Source organism: Natrix helvetica (assembly GCF_964273705.1).
Source record: "Natrix helvetica genome assembly, chromosome: 3".
In the NCBI taxonomy this organism is placed as follows: domain Eukaryota; kingdom Metazoa; phylum Chordata; class Lepidosauria; order Squamata; family Natricidae; genus Natrix; species Natrix helvetica.
In genome coordinates, this window is record NC_138549.1 from 36,655,831 (window position 1) to 36,681,773 (window position 25,943).

General features: G+C 38.2%; 2 protein-coding genes across 3 annotated transcripts in view; one reads left to right on the forward strand and one right to left on the reverse strand.

Moving 5' to 3' along the window:
- Positions 1-11,421, forward strand: part of REV1 (REV1 DNA directed polymerase) — a 52,670-nt gene extending 41,249 nt beyond the window's left edge. The window contains exons 16-23 of the mRNA XM_081946772.1: positions 516-687; positions 3,849-4,039; positions 4,980-5,213; positions 5,416-5,530; positions 5,669-5,853; positions 6,005-6,161; positions 8,683-8,785; positions 10,991-11,421. Of these exons, the coding sequence (XP_081802898.1) occupies positions 516-687; positions 3,849-4,039; positions 4,980-5,213; positions 5,416-5,530; positions 5,669-5,853; positions 6,005-6,161; positions 8,683-8,785; positions 10,991-11,102 (1,269 nt within the window). The 3' untranslated portion in view covers positions 11,103-11,421. The remainder of the gene's footprint in view (positions 1-515; positions 688-3,848; positions 4,040-4,979; positions 5,214-5,415; positions 5,531-5,668; positions 5,854-6,004; positions 6,162-8,682; positions 8,786-10,990) is intronic.
- A 1,209-nt stretch (positions 11,422-12,630) lies between these two features.
- EIF5B (eukaryotic translation initiation factor 5B) overlaps positions 12,631-25,943 on the reverse strand; it is a 33,852-nt gene continuing 20,539 nt past the window's right edge. For both annotated transcript variants that reach the window (XM_081946774.1, XM_081946773.1), the window contains exons 11-24: positions 25,112-25,219; positions 24,880-24,990; positions 23,921-23,988; positions 23,512-23,653; positions 20,395-20,526; positions 19,083-19,265; positions 18,827-18,988; positions 17,793-17,924; positions 16,456-16,587; positions 16,277-16,353; positions 16,028-16,192; positions 14,430-14,568; positions 13,730-13,891; positions 12,631-13,403 (exon numbers count right to left, since the gene is read on the reverse strand). In XM_081946774.1, coding sequence (XP_081802900.1) covers positions 13,296-13,403; positions 13,730-13,891; positions 14,430-14,568; positions 16,028-16,192; positions 16,277-16,353; positions 16,456-16,587; positions 17,793-17,924; positions 18,827-18,988; positions 19,083-19,265; positions 20,395-20,526; positions 23,512-23,653; positions 23,921-23,988; positions 24,880-24,990; positions 25,112-25,219 — 1,821 coding nt within the window. In that variant the 3' untranslated portion in view covers positions 12,631-13,295. The remainder of the gene's footprint in view (positions 13,404-13,729; positions 13,892-14,429; positions 14,569-16,027; positions 16,193-16,276; positions 16,354-16,455; positions 16,588-17,792; positions 17,925-18,826; positions 18,989-19,082; positions 19,266-20,394; positions 20,527-23,511; positions 23,654-23,920; positions 23,989-24,879; positions 24,991-25,111; positions 25,220-25,943) is intronic.

Sequence of the window (25,943 nt, forward strand, 5' to 3'; positions counted from 1 at the left end):
TGTAGATGAGCTCATTTCAGTCTAAAAAAGGATTTTCATGAAAATATTGTAATAAAACTTTAATTTTATAAGTCTATTTCCATTTATTTTGAGGTATTGCCTTATTTAACATAGTTACCTAAATTGTCAGGAAACGTGATGTCCTATGGCAAAATAGAGGTCATTTTCGGATTCAGCGCACCAAAAAACATAAAGATTATGTGGAATAACCAAAACAGAACTGTATAATGTTTCAGCCAATAACTATAGATTCTTATTACTGAAAGAATTTTCTACATTTAATTTCACTATGACCTCTCTTTTATTATTCTCATAAGTACCCAAACTGGGCTTTTTTTTCAAGATCATACTTTCCCTGTGATTGTGGAGTGTGTGTGTGTGTAAGCTATAGATTTATGAAAAAAGTATTCTAAAAATTATTAATGTTAAATATCTTTAGAAGACAATGGTTTTTGCTGCAGCAGACTATAAATGAAGCTATCCCCCCAAATTTACTCTGGTATCTTATTTTCTAGGTTGGAATTCAAGTGCATCAGCTAGTTCCAGTTAATAAAACAACTGCCATGTCTTCCTCTAACACTTCATTACCTTCTGGGTTCTTGCCTGATGGAGCTGATTCAATTATTGATCTTTTGCAAATTCCAAAAGGTGTGAAGAAGTCCAAGAATAAAGAAGAACGCAAGGAAGGTTGGAAGATAAATAACATTTTGCTTTGTCTTGGGAGTTTTTTAGATAGCTTTTAAAATAAATTGTTATTCACAGAAAACAGAGTTGTTCTCCTGTACGCTGCTTGGAGAAACTAAGCATGGAGTTAATTTCTGCCTATTAGCCCAGAGACTGAGTTAGACAAAGTCTTGATTACGCCTCCTCTGCTCTTTGAAGCTCGGTTTTTTTAACTCAGTCTAGCCTAGAGACACGTATTCAAGACTTTCTCCAGCTCAGTCTAAGTAAAATACCTTTTTGTAGATTGGATTCTCCGTAATTGCACCAATTATATCAGGACAGCAGGCATTAGTAAAGGAAATTCCAAGTGTGATGTTTCCTGAGCCGCTATTTGGCTGCTGGTAAGTGCTAGTTTACCCTGGCCCAGTGGATAAAACCACCACTGCCTTTCCTTGTTTTTTCCTTATTTTTTTCCTCAAAACTTGGGTTCAGCGACACAGGCAGCCGGAGCTATTGCCTGATCACTTGCGTTAGCCCTTGTTTCCGCAGCTGGTGTTTTTTGGCACTCAGAGAGCCGATTAGCCGCTCTCACACCATTTTGCAGTTTTGAAATCTGCGGCTATCATCCATGGCACCAAGGGAGTGGTACACTGTTTTTCACGCCAATTTGATCTGTTTAAAGCTGCGGCGGTTATTTTCAGTGCCAGGAGAGCTGGCTCGCCGCTCTCGCGCGATTTTGACTGCTCATTGCCTGCAGCGAGATGAAGAACTCTGGATGTCAATGGCTCTTCAACCTTTTCTGCAACTGACGGTCCAGTGGCCATCATAGGAGGGCCTCACTTCACCTAAAAGGCACTTTTTTCATCGTGCCTAGCCGCTTTTGCGCTCATTGGTACTCAGCGCCATTGCAGTGAGTAACAAGGTCTCCAGCATCGCAGAGGCCTGCTTTGGTGATCATCCCTCTCAAGCCTGAGTCCCAAGTACTCCCTTTTAACAGCAATAGGGGCTGCAGAATGCAGATCACTCCGTTTTGGGCAGCAGTATTGGAGCAGAGTTCTCTCCCAGGCAATCGCCTTCTGTGGAAGTGTCCAGTGTTAAAGTGGCCACCACAAGGGTAACATCAACTAGATTTAGGGTCAGAAGATCAGTGACCCGTTCAGCATCGGCTGCAGCAACTAAGGACACTGAGAGGAGACAGAGGGCACTGGAAAAACAGTTCTCCAAGGCCGCTAAGGGGACAGCGACCACCAGAACCCCACTCTCATTGGTGACTGAAAGGTTCTCCCCTCAATTGCAGTTGAACTCCTCCTCCCCCACCTCGCTCTGGAGACTACTCAGTCCTGGTCACCAGACTATTGCCATAGGCCCGGTCCTGATCCACCAGCTTGCCTGGCAATGGTGGGTCTGGAACCTCCGGCCATGGCCGGGCACTTTATTCCCAAGGCCACGTTTACCCCTACTGCAGCGGGGCTCCACTCAGAGGAAGGCCAGGGTATCACTCTTCCCTGGGAGCTTCATGATTTAATCTCTGCAGCCATATCCCAAGGGGTAGATTTGGAATTGCAGTGGAGAAGGCAAGCCTTCATTCCGCTGGCCATACCCAGGGCCTTTGCAGGTCCCCTACAGGACCCTCCTTCTCTTTGGCCCTCCCTGCACAGCGAGGCCTCACTTGCAGGGGAAGAGGACCTAGGGAAACAGGAATTTTCGGAAGATGAGGGCCTAGTTCCTGACAGGCCCGCTTTCTCTGGCCTATTCCGCACGGCCTTGTTCTACAAGGCCAAAGCTACAGCTAATATAGGAGGGCCGGCTGGGGCCCTCCTTCCTGAACAGGAGGTCACACCTTACCCAAAATTGTTTATGGATGTCATCCAGAGGCAATGGAACCAGCCCGGATCCATACCCCCTCTAGTAACAATGACTGGAAGCTCTATGGTTCCAGTTCGGATTTGGAGGGCCTACTACAGATCCAACTGTAGATGCCCTGGTAGCCACCCTAGATTCATTCGCCATTGTGCCCTCAGATGTATCATAGGACTTGTGGGCAGAGGACCGCAAGAATTGATGCGCCGTAAAACGCATCAGGTGGCCGCCTGGGTGATCCGAGTTTTAATGGAACTTCCGTAGTCTGGTTTCGCCAGCTGCAGGCCAGGATTTCCCCTGAGGACTTAACGGCTGCACCAGGATATTAACAAGCTAGTAGTAGCCATGGAATTCTCCTCAGACGCAACTCTTAATGTGACCAAGTTCATATCTAAAACTATGGCTTCCAATGTGTCTTCCCGATGCCTCCTGTGGCTTCACCATTGGCAGGCTGACATACTCTAAATGGCGCCTCTGCTCAGCTCCCTTCAAGAATAGGGACAAGCAAAAGGTGCTACCATATATGCACTGATGAGCGGATCCTAGAGCTTAACTTTATTTTCACCCGCAGTCCTTTTGGGTGACAGAACCTAGCTTCAGTTCCCCGCAACACCATCGAGCCTACTTCCAGGGACCTGATCAGTCTCAGGACAGGTCTGGGTTTATACAACAGCAACAGCAGTCTCAGACCAGGTGGCCATTTTGAGGGTCCAGCCACCAGCCCTTTCGTAATGCCCATGAGACATTAAGCTTGGCTATATCCCATGCTTGGATTCTCCAAGCAGCGCATAGGAGAAAGACCGTTGGCTTATCTGAACCACTGTGTTCTCTGTGCCCTGCGGGAGAATCCAACCCTATGACCAGCCAGCCCAGAGTCAGCAGTGAACTTACCTGTCGGCAGTGAACTTACCTTCATGATTTTCATATCTTCTTATGGCTGTGCCCCTGTTAAAAACAACTGAGCTCCAGGGAGGGAGGGTTGGGGGAGAGGGAGGGTTGGGGTGGAAGGAGGGAAGGGGGAGGGGAAATATTTGTAAAATCATTAAATTCTTTAATTTAAAAAAAAAAAAAACTGAGCTCCGAAGAACAGAGGAGGCAAGGTCAAGACTTTTTCTAACTCAGTCTCTGGGTTAATAGGCAGAAGTTAACCCCATGCTTGGCTTCTCCTACAGCGCACAGAGAACAACCATTCAGGGAAGCCAATGGCCTCTTCTTTAAAAATATGTTACATTATTAGCTTTACCTTTTGCAGTTACTGTATATTTGTAGTTTTAGCTTGGTGTTCTGCAGTTTTTGAAAATGTTGTCTTTTTCTTTTATTGATAGTTTTTTTGGCTGCTGTGGATGTTGAAATATCTTCTGCATCAAAAGCATGCATAGAGTTACCATCAGAAGCAACTGATCTCCATCACGTAATCAGCAAATCTGAGCCTAGTACCAGTTTGAATGGCTTATATCCACCAATCAGTATAAAATCTAGGCTTAATTTAAGTATTGAAGTGCCATCAGCTTCCCAGGTAAAATTTTCTGTTATGTGGATGCCCCTTTCTTAATAAAGAATGTGTAAGATGAATATTTTACGGGCTTTAATGCTTAATACTTCTTACTACTTCAGGGCATGCGTTTTTTCTGGGTTTGGTTTGGAAAATTCCTTTAATTGAATGGGAGGGAAATTGGTCTGAACTTCCTGGATGTCATGGCTGCATTTCAGCTACCCAAGGAGGGTGACATCTTGATATTAGCACGGGGGGGGGGGGGGAGAGATTGGAATGTAAGGAAGTGGGTGGGGGGGTGGAAGCCCAGCTGAGCCTTGTGAAAAGCCAGCCAAGGTCAACTAACAATATGCAGAGCTGGGAACCAAGCACCTGTTTCCTAAACAATATGCAAGCACCTGATTGGACATGCGGGGGGGACGGGGGGGACTTTCTTTTGTGTTGTTTGCATTGGAAACCCTCAAATTCAGCTTGCACTACTTCTGTAACCATTTCGGCTTCAGTAAAGTATACTCTTGGCAAAACAAATGGCCAGGAATCTTTTGTTAACTAAATGGGACAGTTGACATTGGACGAAAAGGAAAGAGCCTACTCTCTTCCATCTGTTAGTCTATTGATTGAATTCTTTCAGTTTTAGCCATTTCTATTTTCATGAAAGACTTAAGGTTTTAGCCATTTCAATTATTCATGAAAGACTTAAGGATTTAGTTTAACGTATCCTGAATTTAGCTAATATGAACATACAAGCATCTAGGATGCATTCACTTATGTTAGATGCTACTATTACATATAGACACAGGCACAGGAGAAGAACAGCGTCCTCCTTTTATAGTCTATACATTTTGTACTTGTTTACTTACCAAGCAAAGAGTAAAATATAGTGTTTCTGAAAAGAGTTCTGCGTTTAAGTTACAACAGATTTCCATTTTCACTTTCTAAAAGAAAAACATTTTTTTCTTAATAGATTGATAAGTCTGTTTTGGAAGCACTCCCTTCTGATCTTCGAGAACAAATAGAATATGCATATTCTCTTCAACTAACAGATGCACATGATAATAGCAAGAAGGAACCAATAAATGGATTCAACACTAACTTTCCATCCCAGCCTGCTGGAACTGTTCTATTACAGATGCCAGATCTCAAAGAATCAAGCAGTAATGCTGGGATTAATATAATAGCACTCCCAGCATTTTCACAGGTAAACGATAATATGTATTAGTAGATTTAATGTGGTAAGCATTTTCTATAGGAGAAATTCTGTAAATTTCTAGTTAGAAACATCATTAATATAAATGTATTTCTTACCCTAGAACCAAAACCTCAGAAGTTTAAATATTATAGTAATGTTTCAGTGATTTCATATCAGTGATATATTCACAAGTAGATGCTTTATTGCATAGGTGGATCCTGATGTTTTTGCTGCCCTTCCTTCAGAATTGCAGGAGGAACTTAGACAAGCATATGACCAAAGGCAAAATCACGTAGAAAACATATTACAACAAACAAGTGCCACTGGTAAGTCTTTGAATGTATTCCTGTCAAATAATTATGTGTAATCTTTTTTAATGCAGCAAACATGTGTTACATCGGTTGGATCATGGTTACTTCTTTAATCATAAAATACTAATGCAATTCTCACTTCTTTCTTCTCAGCATCAAAGAATCCAGTTACAAAAAGTAAGAAGAGAACTAGAAAGAAAATCCAAGTCAGCCCAGTAAAAATGAACATTAGTCCTTTCAAAAACAATGCAAAAAATATGGTTGTTTCTGTTGGAAGTCCTCAAAAATTAATAGATAACTTCTTGAAACAGCAAAAAGCAGTCAGTGACAATCCACAGGTAACTCTATAAGCCAATGCAGCATTTCAGTTTTTTAAAACTCGTTCTGATTTAAAATCATACATTTCTTATTTTTCTGGGGTTCTTGTGCTTTTAAAATGTTTCCTATTGAGAATATAGAGAAATTTTCATTTTTATTCTTTCTGGATAGATGGAAGAAGTACAAGCTGTTGCCAATCCTCCCAGTCCATCTATTTCACAGCCATTACCATCTACCACAATTTGGCCTCAAGCACCTAATCTAGCAGGAGCTATTGAGTTTAACGATGTAAAGGCCTTGCTTAAGGAATGGATTACAACTATATCAGGTAAACTCTGGGTGTTATTACTTTTTAATAAAAGTTAGTGTGTCTTGTAAGTAAACTTAATTGAAACAAGGCTACATTTCATTTCTGTACTAGATGTCATCAAAGAATAGCATTCTACAACTCTGGTATAATTATTTTTGAACAGAAGAGATTCAATATTTTTAAATATTTTTAATTGATTCTTAATGTTATTTACTGGCTTTCCACTATTGCCTGCATTCAGTAGAATTCAAAGGATATTTCTCTTAAAATGCCAGAGAAGTGTCTCTTTCAGTACACATATTTCAAATTAGACAATGTTCAAAATCCAAGAAAAGATAATTCTATTTCTGTGCAGTGCTTTATAATTCTGTGTATTTCTAAGAACTGACTGTTGATGTCACAGGTACAGTTGTAACAGTGTAACTAAGCCAGTGGTTCTCAACCTTCCTAATGCTGCGACCCTTTAATTCAGTTTAATACAGTTGTGGTGACCCCCAACCATAAAATTATTTTCGTTGCTACTCTATAACTGTAATTTTGCTACTGTTATAAATCATAATGTAAATATCTGATATGCAGGATGTATTTTTATTGCTATAAATTGAACATAATTAAAGCATAGTGATTAATCACAAAAACAATATGTAATTATATATTGTGAAATATTTCTTAATATATCTATATATTAAGAGAATATATATTTCTCTTTCTCTTGCTGTCTCTCTCTGTCTGTCTGTGGCTTTGTCTCTCTCCCCCTCCCTCCCCCTCTGTCATTCTCTCTGTATCTCTGTCTCTCTCCTCCCTCCCCCATCTCTGTCACTCTGTGTGTGTGTCTGTTTCTCACTCACTCACTTAATCACTCACTCTGTGTCTCTGTCTGTTTCTCCCTCCTTCCCTCCCCATCTCTGTCACTGTGTGTGTGTGTGTGTGTGTCTGTCTGTCTGTGTCTTTCACTCAATCACTCACTCTGTGTGTGTCTCTCTGTATCTGTCTGTGTCTCCCTCCCCATCTGTCACTGTGTCTCTCTCTCTCACTCACTCTCTGTGTGTGTCTCTCTCTGTCCGTCTGTCTCTCTGTGTGCTTCTCTCTGTCTGTTTGTCTGTGTGTCTCTCTGTCTCTCCCCTCCCTCCCCCATCTCTGTCACTGTGTGTGTGTGTGTGTGTCTGTCTGTCTCTCTCTCTCACTCACACACACAGACACACATACTGTGGTCACTTTTAATCACAGGTTAAAAGTACCGGGCAGCGGCATTTTTCCCTGGGGGAAAGTCTCCGAGGCTGTAATTTACGGGGTGGGTGAGGCTCTGCACGGCTGGCGATGATTCCGGAGCCCATCCGGGAAGACAAGGAACGTGAGGGGGACCCCACCCTCTGCGGATGGGCTCCGGACCCCACACATCTTTCACAGCCGTCTCATTTCCAATTGGGATCCATACAGAGGATTTCTCCACCCCCCCCCCCCAAATTGGAAATGAGGCCGTGCCTGGCTCGCCTGACGAAGCAGCGGCAGTGTTTTGCTGGGCGATGGGCAGGGCGGAGGAGGGCGCAGTGCTGCTGCCTTTGCCTCTGGGGCTCTTCTTGAGGGACATGCTGGCTGGTGCTGCTTCAGGGCGCTCCAGCCACCGGCTCCACGTGCAGCCCGGCTCCCAGCACTACTGGCATCCCGTCCAGTGCCCGTCCTCGGCACCAAAGATGGGCTCCGGATCCCACACATCTTTCACAGCCACCTCATTTCCAATTGGGGGGATCCATGCAGAGGATTTCTCCCCCCCCACAACGCAGCGCTTTGTCAAAGAACACTTTCCTGCCATTACAAAGTCTCCGAGGCTGTAATTGTATGGGGTGTGCGCGCGCACCTATGTTTTCTACGGCGTGGCGATTCAGCAATGCTCTGTGCGGCTGGCAATGACTCCGGAGCCCATCCGCAGGGGGGTTTCAAGGAACGTGAGGTGGAGTTTAAAGTTTAGAGTTCCAATCGTCTTAGCAACCCCTGTGAAAAGGTCGTTCGACCCGCAAAGGGTTCGCGACCCACAGGTTGAGAACCACTGAATTAAGCAAAAGGAGAAAAAAAGAGATTTCCGCTGATGAAATAGTGTTTGCCTGGAGCTGGGGGAGACTTTGATCAACCTCTTCTATGGAAGTTTTTTTCCCCTCATGATCAATGAAAATTACTGAATATCTAAAGGACCGTTGGGCTGAATGGGTACTTTACCCCTCTCCCAGGAACTGTGATAGTTTTTTATTCTTTTGTATTAGGTTTTTTTTTACTGTTTATAAGCTGCCCAGAGTTGCTGTGAGTGAGTGGGCAGTCATATAAATCTAATAAATAAAATGGAGCAGCTTCATGGTGGCACAAACAAAAAGGGTTGAATTCCATGCAGAATTCCATGGGAGTTTAATTTACTTACTTGAAAGAGGTAATTTTTTGTTTTAAAAGGAGTACAATCAATTTACATCAGTGGCAAAACATTCATTAATTTAAAGCTGCTTAATCTCTGCTGTTTCAAAGAGGCATTCTATAAAGTATGTATAATTTGTAGATCCCATGGAGGAAGACATTTTGCAAGTTGTGAAGTATTGTACTGATCTGATAGAAGAAAAGGATTTAGAAAAACTGGATCTAGTCATAAAGTACATGAAAAGGTAATTAGATGCTAACTTATTTTTTATTTATAGAAATAAATCCAAATGACATTGAAAATAAGTTATGACTTTTAAGAATTTCAGGTAGTGATTTCTTATACGTGCATATCTTGCATTTGTCATATTATTTTCCCCACAATTGAATATCTACGACTTGTTCATTTGTGATACTGCATCCATTATTAATTGTGGATGTGATTTCTCTGCATTATACTTGTGGGTTTGCACTTGCAAAGTTTTGAAAAGTTTCTGAGAGGAAGCCTGTATGGCAGTCCTGCCTCCCTTCTGCCTGCTTTGCATTAACTTGCCCCAAATCTCCTGCATTGCAATATTATTCCAGATTTATTAGGGTATTATATCACCCACTTTAATTAGGAGTGTTCTCTGTGCTTCTGTACTCTGAATACAGACATGAGGAATATGGCGAGTTTTCCTTTTTTCCATTTTGTTCTATTAAAATGTTTTTTTCCCTTTTGTTCCCAGCCCTTTTACCACATGACCAAGGCCTACCATGTCTGAAATTTTACATATGCTCCAGCTGCATGTCCACAAACATTAACAACCCTTTTCTGCTTAGCAGGATATTATGTAAATTCCTATCCATAAGCCAAATTAGAATCAGAATTAATTATCTTGCCTTCATATCTTCCTATGGGAGAAAGCTTCAAATTTTCCCCACTTCAGCCTCAGCCTGCTAGTGCTTTTTTCTCTCTTTGTGGCCACATCTATGGCAGGGAAGTAAAGTTAGCTCATCCATTTACCAGAGTGGGATGGAAACATGAAGATTGAGACTTTATGAAAGATTACTCTTTCATGCCCCTCCCCCATTTCAGTAACTGACAAGGCCATGCCAAGGTCCACAGACCAAAATGCTTGCAGTTTAATGACCTTTTGCTGAAATCAAGGATTGTTGTCCTACTGCAGCTATCAAGTGACAATCAGCATTGTTTCCTCAGCAATAAGCTTCCCTTAGAAGAGGTAGTACTATATTCACCATGTTTCAGCTCTTCCATTAATCCTTTTACAGGGTGGTAAAACAATTTGTCCTATAAAGTTTAAACACTGTGAAACTACTTGTATGTATTTGGTAATCTTTTCTTTTTCTTTTTTATTATTTATTTTATTCATTCAAGAAATAATTCACTTAAACAATTGTTAAACAATTAGAGATTCAATGGAAATAGAATTGCAACATCAGTAGGAAGTATTAGGAGCTTCTACTTATTCACCTCTTGCATCTATTTTAATCTTCCTCATGATGGTGGCTTTGGCCTGTCAAACTGTTCAGCCATAAGAATCAGTCCTGGATTATCTGATTTAGTACAGTGATGAAATTGCACTCAATATGGTCACCTTAATTCCAAAGAGCTTTAAATTCTACCTTTCTTAGGCAACTTTACTGCCATTTTTTCTACTCCAGTTCTTTTAGATGTTTGGAATCTTCCTTATGCGATTGCAAGTGAAATGTAGTTTATCTGTTTATAGTAACAAAGCTGTAACTTTGTGAGTCAATTTTATGATATAAAACCAGCAAGATGCAGAGACTGCAAACTTGACCATTGTTTGCTTCTCTGTAACTAGTTGAATGGCTATATGATTTCACATAATCCACCTGCCATTTATGTCCCTTCGCCTAAACTACCCTGTTAAGGAATTGAGGGGATATTTAGCAGGCCTGTATATCTCTAGTTGGATAAGGTTTCAGACAACCGCTTAGCTAGAACCTGTTGTGAAATATTCTGCACACGTGTAAACCCACCAAGAGTGCTGAGACAATCCTACTTATAGACAAGTAGTTTTGGAGTTTTCCTGTGCTTTGAACTCTCCCACTAAATACCAGTTATACTGTTCCTCATAAAACCTCTGCTTCAGTTTGTAAACTTCGCAAATATTTTGACATTTCATTGTTTAACTCTCATGATTGAATACCTAAATACAGAATGCATAATTTTATGTTTGTCTTGCGCCACTTTACATTTATTTTTTAAAAGATCTTCCATAGACAGATTATTTCCATGTATTTTTCCACAACAAAACTTTGTTTCTAAGTATTTTCACACAAGAAAGCGAACTATAATTAATATAGGTAAGCATATTTTATGAGTTTGGCTGTGGCTATTCCAGCTCAAAATCTTGCTCTACAATGTATGAAAATGTGTGATGATAAGTGTGTTCTTTCCATTCTATTACTTTTTATCTCCACAGGCTAATGCAGCAGTCTGTAGAATCAGTATGGAACATGGCATTTGATTTCATTCTTGACAATGTTCAAGTTGTTCTGCAACAAACCTATGGAAGCACATTAAAAATTATCTGAACTGATCTTGTAGAAAAGGATATGGTAAGAGCCTGGAGCTCTCTGGTAGCTGTACCATAAGTGCTTGTGAAGTATTTGCAAAGTGCATGACATTAAGCTAAGTTTTTATAAGTTGAATTTTTTTTAAAGGAGGAGGTGTTTTGTACATTTTCTTTCAGCAAAGTGCCAAAATTTGTCAGTATTGCATGTAAATAATTGTGTTTAAATTCTTTTATTGTAGAATAGAATCTATTTACAAAATGTTTGTTTATAAAAGTTTTATGGATTTTTACAGTGAAGTGTTTACAATTGTTTAATAAAGAATTGTATGTAATTTGTACATATTTTGTTTCACTCCTTTGTCTTTCCTAAATGCTATAAATTTGAACAGTCAATATTAGTTTTCATATTTTTATTGGCTAAACATTTATCTTCAAGCTCAGTTATTTCAGTGGCAGAAGGCTTTCTGAAAAGTGCTGATTTGAACTTTTTAAAAAAAGAAATTCATTATTTTTGGAATTGTCTAACATGAACAACAAAATCCTTGTGCTGCATCTGTCTCATAATTGGCTAAATCTAATAATATTAATGCAACTTGGTCTATTCCTACCATTTTTCTTTCATATCAAACACATGTAAGAGACATTTTCCTATTCATAAAATACTCAGTTTTCATTAATAATCCGTTTTCCTTCTATTTAAGGAGATTCTGTTATAGCAGTCCACCGAAATCTTTAAAAATTTAAAGAGGTAAGAAGAATGTCTGTTGGATTAGATGAAGTGGCTGATCTTACACTGTAGCAAATGGACTTCTTTTTGCACCCACAAAAGAGGAGTGTGAAGAGATTTCTTCTTATCCCCATATCCACCTGGTAATTCTAGCAACATATCAACTGACATTCATAACAGTCTCATTAGAACCTAAGAAAATTCTCCTATCAAAACATTTTCAAGAATTTGTAATATTCTAGTCTTGATGAGGCTATATGAAAGTGGTTTAATCAGATTAAATAGAAAACAATGAAGATTGAAGATTTACTTACATCTTATCTGATAAAAATACCTTTAGAATACACTTAAGTTGTAGCATATCTTGAGGCCTGATTGTTTATTACCTAAGAATCAGCTTCTTTCAACTGCAAAATTTTAACTGTTCTTACTTCATTCATAATTTTAACTTTGCTGCTATATCCTGATAATTTATGGTTGCAACTGGTTAAAGGCCATTCTGCAAACATCAGGCAAAAAACTAAGGGTAGGATTGTTGATAATCTGCCTTCCATGTAACCATACCAGTAAATATCATGATGCTATGAGTTATAAGATCACCATCCAAGGATGATTTCATTTGATCCCTTCTTCCCAGATATGGTTTTGTACAATTATACCACATTTACATATTAATAGGATTACTGCACATAATTCTTTAACCACACTGAGCAGATGTGCTCTTCTAACCATTTGGCAGAGAGATTTTATTCCATCTTTCTAACCAACAAGACTATTGAAGCGTTCAGACCAGACAAACATAACTAAATTTTGACAGAAATATTTGCATGCTGCACTGCCTTTATTAGGAATTAAATTATCAGAATAATGTTCATTTATTTTATTTGCAGTTCAGCATTGATTAATTTGCCAAATTTCATAAACTGTACAAGCAATAAAAGGCAGCCAATTATGCTTTACATCATTGTTTCACACCAACCAAATACAGATAGCCAATTACCTAATTTTTCTATAATAAATTTCTATAGGCACAAAGCAGAAGTGATGAAAAAAAATCAGGGGAAAAGAGGGTATGCATAAATAAAGATTTCTTACATCGAAAAAGTCCCCAAAAATTCATAGTCTGTAAGAGTTTGATTAGGCAAATACTGTGGTACTGATCTTACTAGTATAAAAGCTGAGTTACTTAATAAAAAAATTATTTTCTTTTAATTTGGGGATGTGAACTGGAAAGGGCAAACTTTAAAAGTAGCCAGTACAAAGTGAAGGGCATTGGGAAAGATGCACAGGCACATTGGAACCACAGGGACGTAAATTGACCACTGTCAAACCAGTGTAAGTTATTTGGTTTCTCATGGAAAACATTTTATCCACATTTTTCCCAGATATTTGTTAAAGCCAACAGCATATTTATTATAAGCTGCTGTTGTTCTTATAATAGGAACTGTGGGCTTTTGCTAATCATTGCTCAAAGTTTGACAGAACCTAGATGATTTCAAATACTTTCTTGAGCTCCACAATAAGTTGCCAGTCAGACTTCTGCATTTCATCTCTAAACCAGTCTTTTAGGGCATCAATGGACTGTCGACTAATCTGTAAGTAGAAAATCAAAATGTTTAATATGACACCCCTACTTTTAAGATTGTTATATATAGCAAGCGTAAATCTATATTTCATAAATTTCAGAAACCAAAATAACATTTTTTGAAAAGTTGCACATTAAGCTCTGTAATAATGTTCTCAACCATTTTCAATGTCTAGAAGCAAAGAATGATTTTTATATCAACATTTCTGTAGCAGCCTCTCTACCACCACCACCTCCCCCAATGCTGACATATCAATCTAAATTCTATCCCATTTCAAAAAAGGCCTGTTGTCCTTACATTCAAGTATAACATTCCGAATTTTAAAATGTTTACCTTGCTGACAAGCATATCAGTTGCTTCAAAATGTCGACCATACATTTTCGGTGCTTCACCAGGAATTGGTTCTATTTTTACACAGACTTCTTGACCTTTTTTTGCAACATCTACTTGTTTATGATTTATTTCAATACTTGTAATTATTCCAATATCAATGAACTATAATAAAATATATTTTTGTTAGTATTAAATTTGCAGAATAAGGGCATAAGCAAAATAAATATTCAAAATAGAAATTTTCAATAATAACTTCCCCATATAAAATCTGAAGAATAGTATGAGAGTTGTTCGTTAAACTGTAAGGTGGTACTGTATATATATGTGAGAGAGTATGTAATGAAAGTTTGGGACTGGAGGCCAATTATTTTTAAACATCTGAGAAAACTTTGGGAAAGCAAATTTGCACACTTATTTATTTCAAAATATGTTTTGTCAAATTTAAGCTTTCAAATTAGAAAAAATAGATCCATAGATAAAATCAATATTCCACAGAAGTCATGATAAAGGACATTTCATCAAAGAATCCCAAGTTTCTAATCAATGCAACTGAATAGCAGCATAGATGGTTGATTTTTTTTATATATATAAAAATACATATTATCTGAGTGCATTAAAATAAACTATTTTTAAAAAAATTATTACCCAACTAACCCTTCTTTTTTTAAAAAGAGTATCTTTAAAGATATAAAATACTCACATTTTTACTAGGTACACAGATTAGAGTTCCTTGTTTTACCTGACCTGCATCCACAATAACTCCCATCACTATGGGATCACGAGAATTAAAAATAAATTGAGGAAGTATTTTCATCTTACAAGGGAATACTGCTATATGCCTGGGGGGAAAGAGGAGAGAAAGATGGCAAAGAACTGTTTAAATTTGGTCTGAAAATAAAGCTATATGCACAAAAATCTTTTTTTATTCACAAGTACTACTTGTGATAAATCTAGACAGAAAATAATTTAAATCCATGCTGCTATATTTACTTCAGCAATTCCTAAATCACAAAAAAAAAACCTTGAACTGTAAATATTTAATAAAAAATAAACAAACTGGAATGCTAAATGTGCATTTAATTATTTGGCAAGCTTTCTTCAGTAATCATAAAGCACTCTTATCCAGATTTTATACGGTATCTCCATGTGAAACTAGAATTCTGACACATTTAGCAGTCTATTATGTATAATCTGGTCATGAGTTGCCTGTTTTTATCAAGTAGTAAAAAATAAGTCATAAAAATGATACAATGTATCACAAAAGGCTGCTATCACTACCAGCTATAGTATCATTCTGTCACAAGTAGTGACAGTCAGTACTTGTCACATTTAGTTTAGCAGTTTCCTCAATCCAACAAAGTAAATCTATAAACACAAGGTTCTATGTACAGGTAGTCCTCATTTGCCAACCACAATTGGGACTACCGACTCTATCACTAAGCAAAGCAGTTGCTGGGTGGGAAATCAGGTTATAACTGTGCTTTCCTTTTTCCAACTTTCCTGCCCTTTGGAATGTTGATGCCAACGTTGGGATAATGAATAAGGGAATTGTTTATTTTTACATTTATTGGAGAGGAAAGGATTACTATCTGTGTCTAGTCCTCAACTTACAACCACAATTGAGCCCAAAATTTCTGTTGCCAAGACAGTTCCGTTTTGCCCCATTTACAACCTTTTCTCACCAGTTAAGTGAATAACGGCACTTGTTATTAATACTAACTTAAGTGAATCTGACTTCCCCATTGGAAGGGCGCAGAAAGTTCTGCCATAGCGCCCATCTTTTAGAACACGGGTATCAAACTTGACCGTCTCATGTGACATATCGTGACTTTTTTGCCTTTGCAGAGCCGAGGGTGGACGTGGCCTGCACGTCCAGCCTGCAGGCTGCCAGTTTGATGGGCTTCCTTTAGAATTTCGTCCGAACAGAGACTATCTCTGACCATGCTGAATTTTTGTAAAACTCTTAAAATCTCAGTTTGGGGCATGAGGTCTCAAGTTTGGGTGAGAGTCTGTCTCTTGGTTTTATTGATGAGTGTTTTTCAAATGCCTGTTATGAGTTTTTATTTGTATATTATGTATGTTTTAGGAACTGTTTCATTCAACAACTGAGATGCTAGTCCAAATTGTAGTAAAGTGTGGATGTCCTGTATGTTTTTACACTGACATTTTTTCAGTTGAAATGAGAACAAAACACTGAACTGATATTATACAATACTGGTCTTAAAAAAAAAATTTACAATTCATGCAAATGCACACACAATATTTGTATCTATATCTCAGTATGAGAATTCTACTTACTTGAATTCTTCTTGTTTCTGTTTTTTGTAGTCTTGCCTATATTTTGTGAAGGCATCAAATAAATGATATATAATTTCTGCACTAAAGATTCTAACCCCTAAACTATCAGCCATTTCCTGGGCTTCTCGTTCAATCCTCACATCAAAAGCCAAGATCACTGCGTACCTTGAAAATAATAATGATAATATTAGGGAGCTGCACAAGAAGCCTCTTTAGAAAGGCTACAAATATTTTGAAGGAAATACTTACTGTTGATCATGCTCCAGCATGACTGATGCCTTCATAACATCCTTTTTATGCACAGGCCCTATATTAATTCCAGCATACTGTCAGGCGACAAGGGGGAAAAACAGCTTGTCATTAATATAAATTCTGTAAGTAATACCTAACAAAATAATGACTAAAAAAATAGAATCTTGGGTACTTACTGGCACTTCTGAAGTTTTCAGAAATTCAAGTAATGCTTCTAAAGATCCCAGGGTAGATGCCTGGACATAAACCCCTTTTTCTTCTAACTTTATGGCATTCAGTGTCTGCTTCAATTCATGTATCAATTCATCCTTAAAATAAAACATGATGCATTTTACAAACCTGCTTTGTTTCTCCAAAACACTGGAAGTGGCATTATATACCACATGCTTATGAACAATGCACATATCAGAGATAAAGCTTCACATTTATGAACATGCCACTGGAAGCTCAAACTATGGTTTAGATTAACATAGAGCGCTCTACTACCCAAAAGAGCAAAAATTGTTTTTGGCCAACCAAGGTCCCATTTGTAGCCTGAGAGAGTGGAGCCCCAAATTATTCCATGATAGTGATGCATTTGTGGAAGGTTGGTGAATGTTAAAGAAAAAAAATACAATTTTCCCCAAAATAAGACCTCCCTGGATAATAAGCCTGCCCCCAAAATATTGCAACACAGCAGCAACAATGAAGTGACCGCGCTTGCCACCTCCTGCACCTCAAAAATAATAAGACCTCCTCAAACATAAGGCCAAGCACTTATTTCGGGGGTCAAAAGAAAATAAGACCATGTCTTATTTTCGGGGAAACATGGTAGTAACTGTTTTAAGTCTTTCAGGAGCTAATTTTACTGGTTAAAATTCCCAAACTCTCTTTTATTTCAGCATAAGAATCGAATGCACAGCTTTTAAAAATGAAGAATGTTACGTTTCAGTTTGGTTTATTTCTATCTTCTCAAAACACAAGTTTAATTCACAAATACTTAAAATTATTAGATTTTATCCCACCTTTTGAAAAAAAATAAAGCTCAATTAAATCTCTTCTTTTTCCAGTGCACAGTGAAAAATTCAGTTCTGTAGTAATCAGTTTTTTCCCCTTCTTTAATTCCCCATTAAATGTTCCAGACTTTAAAACGTCAGCAATTATTTCAATTCAATCTTAATTTTACAGAATTGTCCAATTTTTTTTAGCTAACATGTAACTTGAAACCTAGTAGTATCTTGTCCAGATGGCACAGCTATATATTTATCAGGCCTTACTTCAATTTACTTCCCAATGATTTGATAACTATATGAAAACAATAATTTCTTCTAATTACATCTTATATTAAAAAAATTAAAAACCAACAGTTAAGAACTGTTACTTTGCTTCAATTTCTTAAAAATCTGAAAAGTTCCCCATCGTTTTAATTTCAAACAACTTATTCCTGATTGTTCTATTTTAGAATAGTTCATACTGGGATTTTCTGGCTGCTGAAACTCCATTGAGATTCTGATAGGGATCATCTGTGCCTTACTTTAAGAACTGGAACTTCATCATCTTTATAGGCTACAAGCAGGGGCAACCCAGCCAATGTTTTCTCCAGGTCCTTGCCAAGAATCTTTACTCCTTGTGCAGCAATAACTTCCTTGTGTTTTTCATATTGATTCTGTACAAATAGAAAGATGAATAGTTATTTTTCTAGTTCTCCAATTTATCATCTTTGTTTTAATTATATTAAGAATTGTTAAGAACTGTCAAGAACCATCAAGAACGCCAATCATTTACTCTGTTTGCTCATTCGATGAAATGACAGATACACTACATTTATTTAATGTGTATCCTTCAATTAATGAAACTGGAAGGAATTAATATGACAGAGCTGCTCAATGGCATTATCAGAAGTTAGAAGACACATCTTGAACAAAAATAACCATTAAATGTTCCAGTTTTTAGACTGAATATTTTCACAAGAAGTACTCATATCCAAATTCTAAGATAATACAATATAAAGACTCTTAGGTTAGATTCTACTGCACACCAGCGGTATGATGTTCTTTCAGTATATAATAGAAGCATTAGTTCACCTAAACAAACAAGTTCCAAAATTGATCAAATATTATGACAATAAATATTGTTCAATTAAACATTAATTTTAGAACATCCTTGCCAGCAAATTTTTAAATTATAGCAAAACAGAATCAGGAAAAAAATAGAAAAATAACATACGTTCAACATTTCATAACACCAGACAATATGACAAACACTATTTGGAATCTCCTTTTTCAGACTTTATCCTTTAAAAATCTAAATTTGTTATTTTTTGCTAATAGAAATTCAACAGCAAAGAGCACATGTAAAATTAAATACTTTCACTCAGTATAATAGGACACAAAACATTTCCCTAGCACTGCTTTCACAAATAGCACATTTATTGCAAAGGGTTATTACTGCAAAAAATAAGATTAATTTATCTGGGGTAAAGGAAGGGTATATGACCTAGTATCATTGAGCAACGTAAGACACCATCAATTAATTTCAAGAACATTTTTTCATACATTGCTTCCTTACCTTCACTCGTAATTCTTTCATGGGAGGTGGGAGCAAAAGGCCTCTTATTTGTGTTACTATGGGACCTTCTACTCCAGGGACAATAATGGTATCACCTTCCTTCAGCCTTCCATTAATCAAAATGACATCTATTGTCGTACCCATTCCAGGAAGTGCTTTGACCTAAAAGACATAGAAGTATATGCCTTAAATGATCTGCCTCAATCCAGTTTGTTATCTAAGCAGGCTATCAAAAGATTTTCTAGGTAAACATTACCTCCATAACCTGTGCTCTCAGCTCTTCACAGTGTGCCAGTCTCTTATTTAACATGGTTTGTGTCAATTCAACAAGAAGAGCAATTAAACTTCCCATACCATCTCCTGTATGAGCAGAGGTAGGAACCAGGGAAACAAATGTGCGGGGATCCTTATTTTCATAGTACAAGGCAGCATTCAAGCCCTAAAACAAGAAGCAGAGCATTACTAAAGCAAAAGAGTGGGGAGAGCAGGGAAAGGAGTGGCTTTATTCTACCTAGTCAAAACAGAAACTAAAGAAGATGGAAAAACAGAATTATCTAATGCATTATCTAATATTCACTCCTCTTCTATTCAAGTCACTCATCAGAATAACAGTCTTCTATTTCAGTAGTAACAATGTCTGATGATTCTGTGACTCAAAAATTTGCAAAAGTGGGGCAGACTATAGAGGATCAGATGATCTTACAGATTATTTAAGCCTAAACCTTGTAAGGTTTTTACAGCAAAAGTAGCACCTTGACTTTCGTTAAGACAATTACTGTTAATCAGTACAGATATTTCAACACAGAAATAATGTGATATCTTTAAGAAGTGTTACTTCTTAGGGTGATTCATACTGTCATATTGTACTCCAGATCTGCTCTCATTTCTATATCATCTTCAAGGTTTGCCCCTTGAGTAGTTGTCCAAGTTACCAAGACAAATGACATCAATATTAATAAGAGTACTAGAAAATTATAATCAGAGTACTGATTACTATAAGTATCAAATCTAGGTAAGATTCTTCCCAACAGCTTGATATAATTACATAACAGGCAAGATGGAACTTTAAATTTAAACCTGAAATACATGTAGACTTTATATAAACAATACTTTTCACAGTACAACAATATTTCCCTTTCTCGTTCTCCTCAAAAATACTATAGTCAATAGTACAAAAGTATTACTTCACCATGTCTCTTCCCAGCAGAGATCATTCATTGGACAAGTAAAGATGTCTCCCTATCAAATTCAGGTCTGAAAGTTGGATTGGAAAGGATCTTGATAATTGAGCCACAATGCCACTGTCTGCATCAAATTTGTTAAATCACTATAAGGTACCAATCTATAATTGTAAATTGTCCTGTCTAAGCCCGACTTCTTCGATTCAGCCAACCTTTCTATGTATACGTCATCTGTTCTCACTTTCCTTCTTTCTATCACCCATTTGATTTTAATTTTGTTTGATCATGGATGGTTAATGCGCTTGGGCTAGTTTTATCTACAGGAACTACAGGGTGCAAAGCATACTCAAGAAGATTAACCATTTTTTAAACCAAATTGATACTCACCTGCTGGGCAAATTCTACTATGATGGCCTTAGCACGCTCCTCAAATTCATCCTTTGTGTTTTTTTTCTGTTTCTTCAAAGTGAGAGCTACATCTGTATCTGGACTCTTTTTCCAGTCATACAATCTATCAATCTAAAGAAGACAGAATTCACCACTATTTAATATTGCCATTATTCAGGCAGATCTATATAGTAAACCCTATTTGTATGTATGGAGATAAGCAAGCAAATAAACTATATAGTAATAAACATTTTCATACTCTGGATCTTCATTTAAACATATTCTCTTATATCGCATAGTGCCCTATTCTTTCACTGAAATAAGTTGATTTTTCCAAACAACTGAATGCTAATGTGGAACAACTGAATGCTAAAGTCCTTCTAGCACAGCGGTTCTCAACCTCTGGGTCGCGACCCTTTTTGGGGTCGAACAACCTTTTCATAGGGGTTGCTGAGGAGCCTCCCACGGAGAGGTTGGCGAGAAGCCGGCCCGAAGGGAAGGAGCGGCTCGGGTTCCCCGTGCGGCGGAAGAAGAGGGGGGGGGGAAGTAGGAGCCAGAATAGAGACGAGGAGGGGGAAAAGACAGACGTGTGCAGCACAGAGGACACTGGGAAAGCAGGTCGCTCCGAGTGATGGAGGTTGATGGGCAGAGCTACGGAAGCCAAGAGGTACCATTTCTGAGGCCTAAAACAAGGTGGAGAAAATAAAATAAAATAAAGGAACGTGGGATGCGCATACACTGAGATTCCCTATTAAGACTGTTACCCATGCTTAGCATGGGTAACAGTCTTAATAGGCTTTGGCCCCTCTCCTGCGGTTCCCTGCTGACCCAATTGTGCAATCTGCTCTCCGCCCCGAGAAGGCACGAGCCTTTCGTCTGCTTTTGCAATTCCGTGTCCTTCGCAGGCAACTCAGTGTTGGGAAGAGCTCCACCCCTTTCCTTGCGCTCATCTCTTGTGCGCGTGCGCAAGCAAAATACCCTCCTGGATCAGGATCAAGGCGGAGGGGACTCTCCTCTCGCTGTCGCCACTGCGCAATGAGGTGAGTAACTGGGTACGCAGCGCAGGGGAGCCACGCTGCGCAGGAGACTCCTCAGCACCAGACTCAGGTCAGCGCGAGCCGTGGTCCCCTTCGTGTTAGCTCAGGAAGGAGGGGAATGGGGAACAGCAGCAGCAGCTGGTTCAGTGCAGGGAGGAAAGAGCTCCAGTTCTCCTGCGCTGCACAAGCCTCTTTGTGCAGGGCTCTGGAACTTTTCCCTCTCTGCATCCAGAGACAGCTGCTCCAGCTCTTTCCTGAGTTGGAAGGGAACCGACTTGAGTCTGGCGCTGAGAAGTCTCCTGCGCAGCGCAGCCAGCTACTTACTTCTCAGTGGCGGCAGCGGAAAAAATTGCTGTCCCCGCCGCCGTGATCCCGGTCCAGGAGGGTATTTTGCTTGCACACGCAAGAAAGAGGCAGAGGGAGAAAGGAATGAAAGAGAGCTGAAGGGAGAGAATGAGAGAGAGGGAAAAGAGAGGGAAACAAATCAGGGGGAAAGAAAGGAAGAGAAAAGAAAGAAAGAAACTAACTTTCTCAGACCTATGACGAAAGCAATGACAAGCTAGATCTCTTGCCAAGAAAACTGCAGTTTGCCAGAAGGCACAAATTGGAAGCAAGTCTGATTTTTTAAAAAGAAAATAACAGAGATGGCAAAAAAATGTATCTGAAAATAAGATTATTTATAATTTTGGATAACATATTATATTGTCAAACTCAAAAGAAATCAAAATATATATCCTATTGCTGTTAGTACAATCTTGCCAGCTTCTATCAACTTAGAGTTCACTATGAAAAGATTACAAAGAAGCAATTTCCTACAATTAATAACTTTATTTTGGATTTGCTATCGTATTCAATGAGAAAGAAAGAAAAAGAAAGAGGGAAAGGGAAGGAAAGAAAGGAAGAAGAGAAAGGGAGAGAAAAAATAGAGAAAAACAGAAATGAGAGGGAGGGGAGAGAAGAGAGAGAGACCCTATTCCCACAGAAAACACTGAGCCATGAAATCTTGGTAGGCATTTCTGGGAGGTGGAGTCATGTGACTGGGTGGGAGTGATGTTGAGTTGGCCACACCCACCCAGGTTTTGTGGCTCCCGGTGTTACATAGTAGCAATGAAAATAATTTTATGGTTGGGGGTCACCAAAACACGAGGAACTGTATTTAAGGATCATGGCATTAGGAAGGTTGAGAACCACTGTTCTAGCAGGAGAAGTATGAAGATTGTTTCTATTTCTTAAGAACTTCAAATACGGTTATTGGTCCTTTGTGCAAATGTCCTTAAGAACCAATCATTTAAAGATTTAATTCCACTGAATTAAATCCACTTACATCGACATAGACATTAGCCATTCTTCTCATTCTCAAACACACAGAGGTGTTCCGGACACAGAGGTCCTCTAGTCCAACCCCCTGCCTAGGCTATACCATTTCAGACAAAGGGACAGAGCCATTCCTTTGCAAAAAACATTCTTCAGCTGATACTCATTTTAGTACAATCCAATATCTTTCATATGCAGAAGGCTACAGTATGAATTCAGTTCCATCCACTCTTCCAAAAGCGACAAAATATTTATAGCTATGTTCACCTAATTTATTAAATGCTAATAAATTATTTATTTTCAGGTAAATGTAATTACAGTAAACCCTTGCTTTGATTAAGCTTCTATGCATGAGGAAAGAGTACAACCTCGATTGTCCACCTCCTAGTCTAATACTTCAACCACTGCAGCTATTTTGATATGTAAAGCATTGATTATGGCTGTATGAAGCACAACAAAGGAGATAATTGCTACCATATTCTGCTTACAGACTTCTCAAGAAAATCCAGCTGTGCTGGCATAGGAAAAAGGCATTGAGCTACATAGGCATTTAAATACAAAAGAGCTTTTCTTAAGAGAAAAAATCCATAAGAAAACAGCTGGTTTCTTATACTGTGCTAAATTATGCTTTAACAGAGATTAAAAGGTCACAATAAAAGAGTTCACACATCCATAATCAATGTTTTAGAGACCAATCATGCAACACACAAAGTCAAAATATAATACATCATAGAATACAAACCCATTCAATGAAAAGGGACCTTACCTTGTTAAGTGCAACTATAAAGGGACATTTTTTGGCTTTCAGCAGGTTTATAGATTCAATAGTCTGAGGTTCCAAACCATGCATGATATCTACTACAAGAATGGCAATATCACATAGTGAGCTTCCACGATTTCTAAGATTGCTGAAATTAAAATGATATTGTCAACATTAATAGCAGAAAAATGAAGAAAAAAGCACGACCTGTAGTTTACCAAAGAATAAATAATGCTTATTCTTAACACAAGTTCTATTAAGTAGAAAGATCACAATATTGATTAGTCTACACGTAATAGGTACAAGACTGTACACCACTTAAAATACATAATTAATTTCTACTTCTGCAACTGTTTTTAACATTATATATATTACAAAATGTAACCCCAAAATGATATAAATAATCAGCTGTTACCTAAAAGACTCGTGTCCTGGAGTATCAATGATAAGCATTCCTGGAATCTTGACTGTCTCTCTGTCAAACTATCATTGCAAAATATTAATTAACTTGATATTTAGGCAAACCAAATTTTTATAACAGTTTCATGCTTGATGACATTTATTGCAAATGTCCAATCCCAATCCCATTTGAAGGTACATTAATATTTTAACTATTAATATACAAGTTAACAATCAATTGAGTAACTTTCAATTATTAGATGCAAGTCTTTTTAAGATCTTAGGTTAAGGTGTTTGTATTACTAACTGCAGCAACACTTAGTGAGTTCCATCTTTGTTGACATTTGCAAAATTATAAATGAATAACACAATAGGCATAAAAACCCCCATAAGGTAAGTACCATATTTTTCGGACTATAAGACGCACCTAAATTTACAGGAGGAAAACAAGAAAAAAATTTTTTGGCTTCCATGCGTCACGTTTTTGCCCTCCCTGGCAGTTTTTGGCCTGCTGAGTGCTTCTGGGGGCTAGGGAGGGTGAAAACGTGACACACAGAGGGCTTCAGAGCTCCCGGTTTTGGTGAAAACAGGATGTGCAGAGCACTGCAGAGTGCTTCTGGGGGCCAGGGAGAGCGAAAATGTGATGCATGGAGGGTTCAGGAGGCCAAAAACACCCGTATTCAGTCTGTAAGATACACCTAAATTTTCACCCACTTTTAGCAGGGTGTGTGTGTGCATTTTCTACTCTGAAAAATAGGGTAATTCAATTCTATGTAAGTATCAGGAAGGCCAATATTGCAGCTTTATTTTATTGTATTCATGCAAATGTTTTTCCGTCAACTGAAATAGTCCTCTGAACATGGAACAAGTAAAGAGAAACCTAAAAGTATTCACTGTCAACAATGATAATGATCACAGGACAAGTTAATACTATTACGTGAAATGCACATAAAGGGCTAAAAAGCTCCTACTCACAGTTTTCACCATCTTTGCTTGTTCATTAATGGCTTCAAGAGGAACATTAGTTGCCCCAATCTGCTGAGTGATGCCACCTGCCTCACTGTCTTGCACATGAGTATGACGAAGCTATATGAAATATACCAGAATTATTATTATATAGCGTGAAACAGTTCCCAACTACTACAAATATTCAATCTAAGTAAAAGTCAACAGTTTGTTTGCTAGCTAGTGCTATATCTGTAATTACCTTATCAAGGATTTTTGTTTTTCCTGTGTCTACATGCCCCAGCACACAGATAACAGGTGCTCGTAATTTTTCAATATTTGCATTTTTATTATTTTCAATTCGACGTTTCTGAAATTAAAAACTGAGAGTAAGTTTTACATACCCATTAAGAATAAAGAACAAAATGAAATGCAAATAAATCAGATTTGAGAATTCAAATATTTTCAAGACCAATGCAATATCCCTAATGTTTATTAGCTTTCTTTTTAAAATGAACCTCTAGAGCAGGGGTGGCGAACAAGTTCGACAAAAAGAGCCAAAATTTTAAACTGTGAGAGTCAGAGAGCCACACCACGCAGTGACCTGCCAAAACAGACCCGGAAGCAATGTTCCCTCTAATTTTTTTTCGATGTGAGCAGAAAAGTATAGTGTTTGAGCGGCACATTTTCATGCCTGAGCACCCAAATTTTTTTCACAGATGTCACCTAAGACAACAACGAAATCAGTATTATTTGAAAGTCAAAGTTATGTTTCTTCAAGGTACCCGCTTAATTCAAAGTGTTATATAATATCAGTATCACTTAACAACGCTCCTGCTTAGCAACCAAAATGTTGGCTCAGAAACTCTGGCATTTGAAGCACGCAACTCTTAAAGCTGTCAAGTTACAAGACCCTTGCACCCCTAACCCTTTAGGGAAAAAAACCCCCAGGGGTCTTCAAACCTGACAGCTTTAACACTTGTGGACTTCAACTCCCAGAATTCCTCCTCCAGTCATGTTGCAGCGACGTCATCTGCGTGGATCTGCTCCATCTTTGCTTTCTTCATTGTGGGCAGGGCTTCTGTTGAAGATGC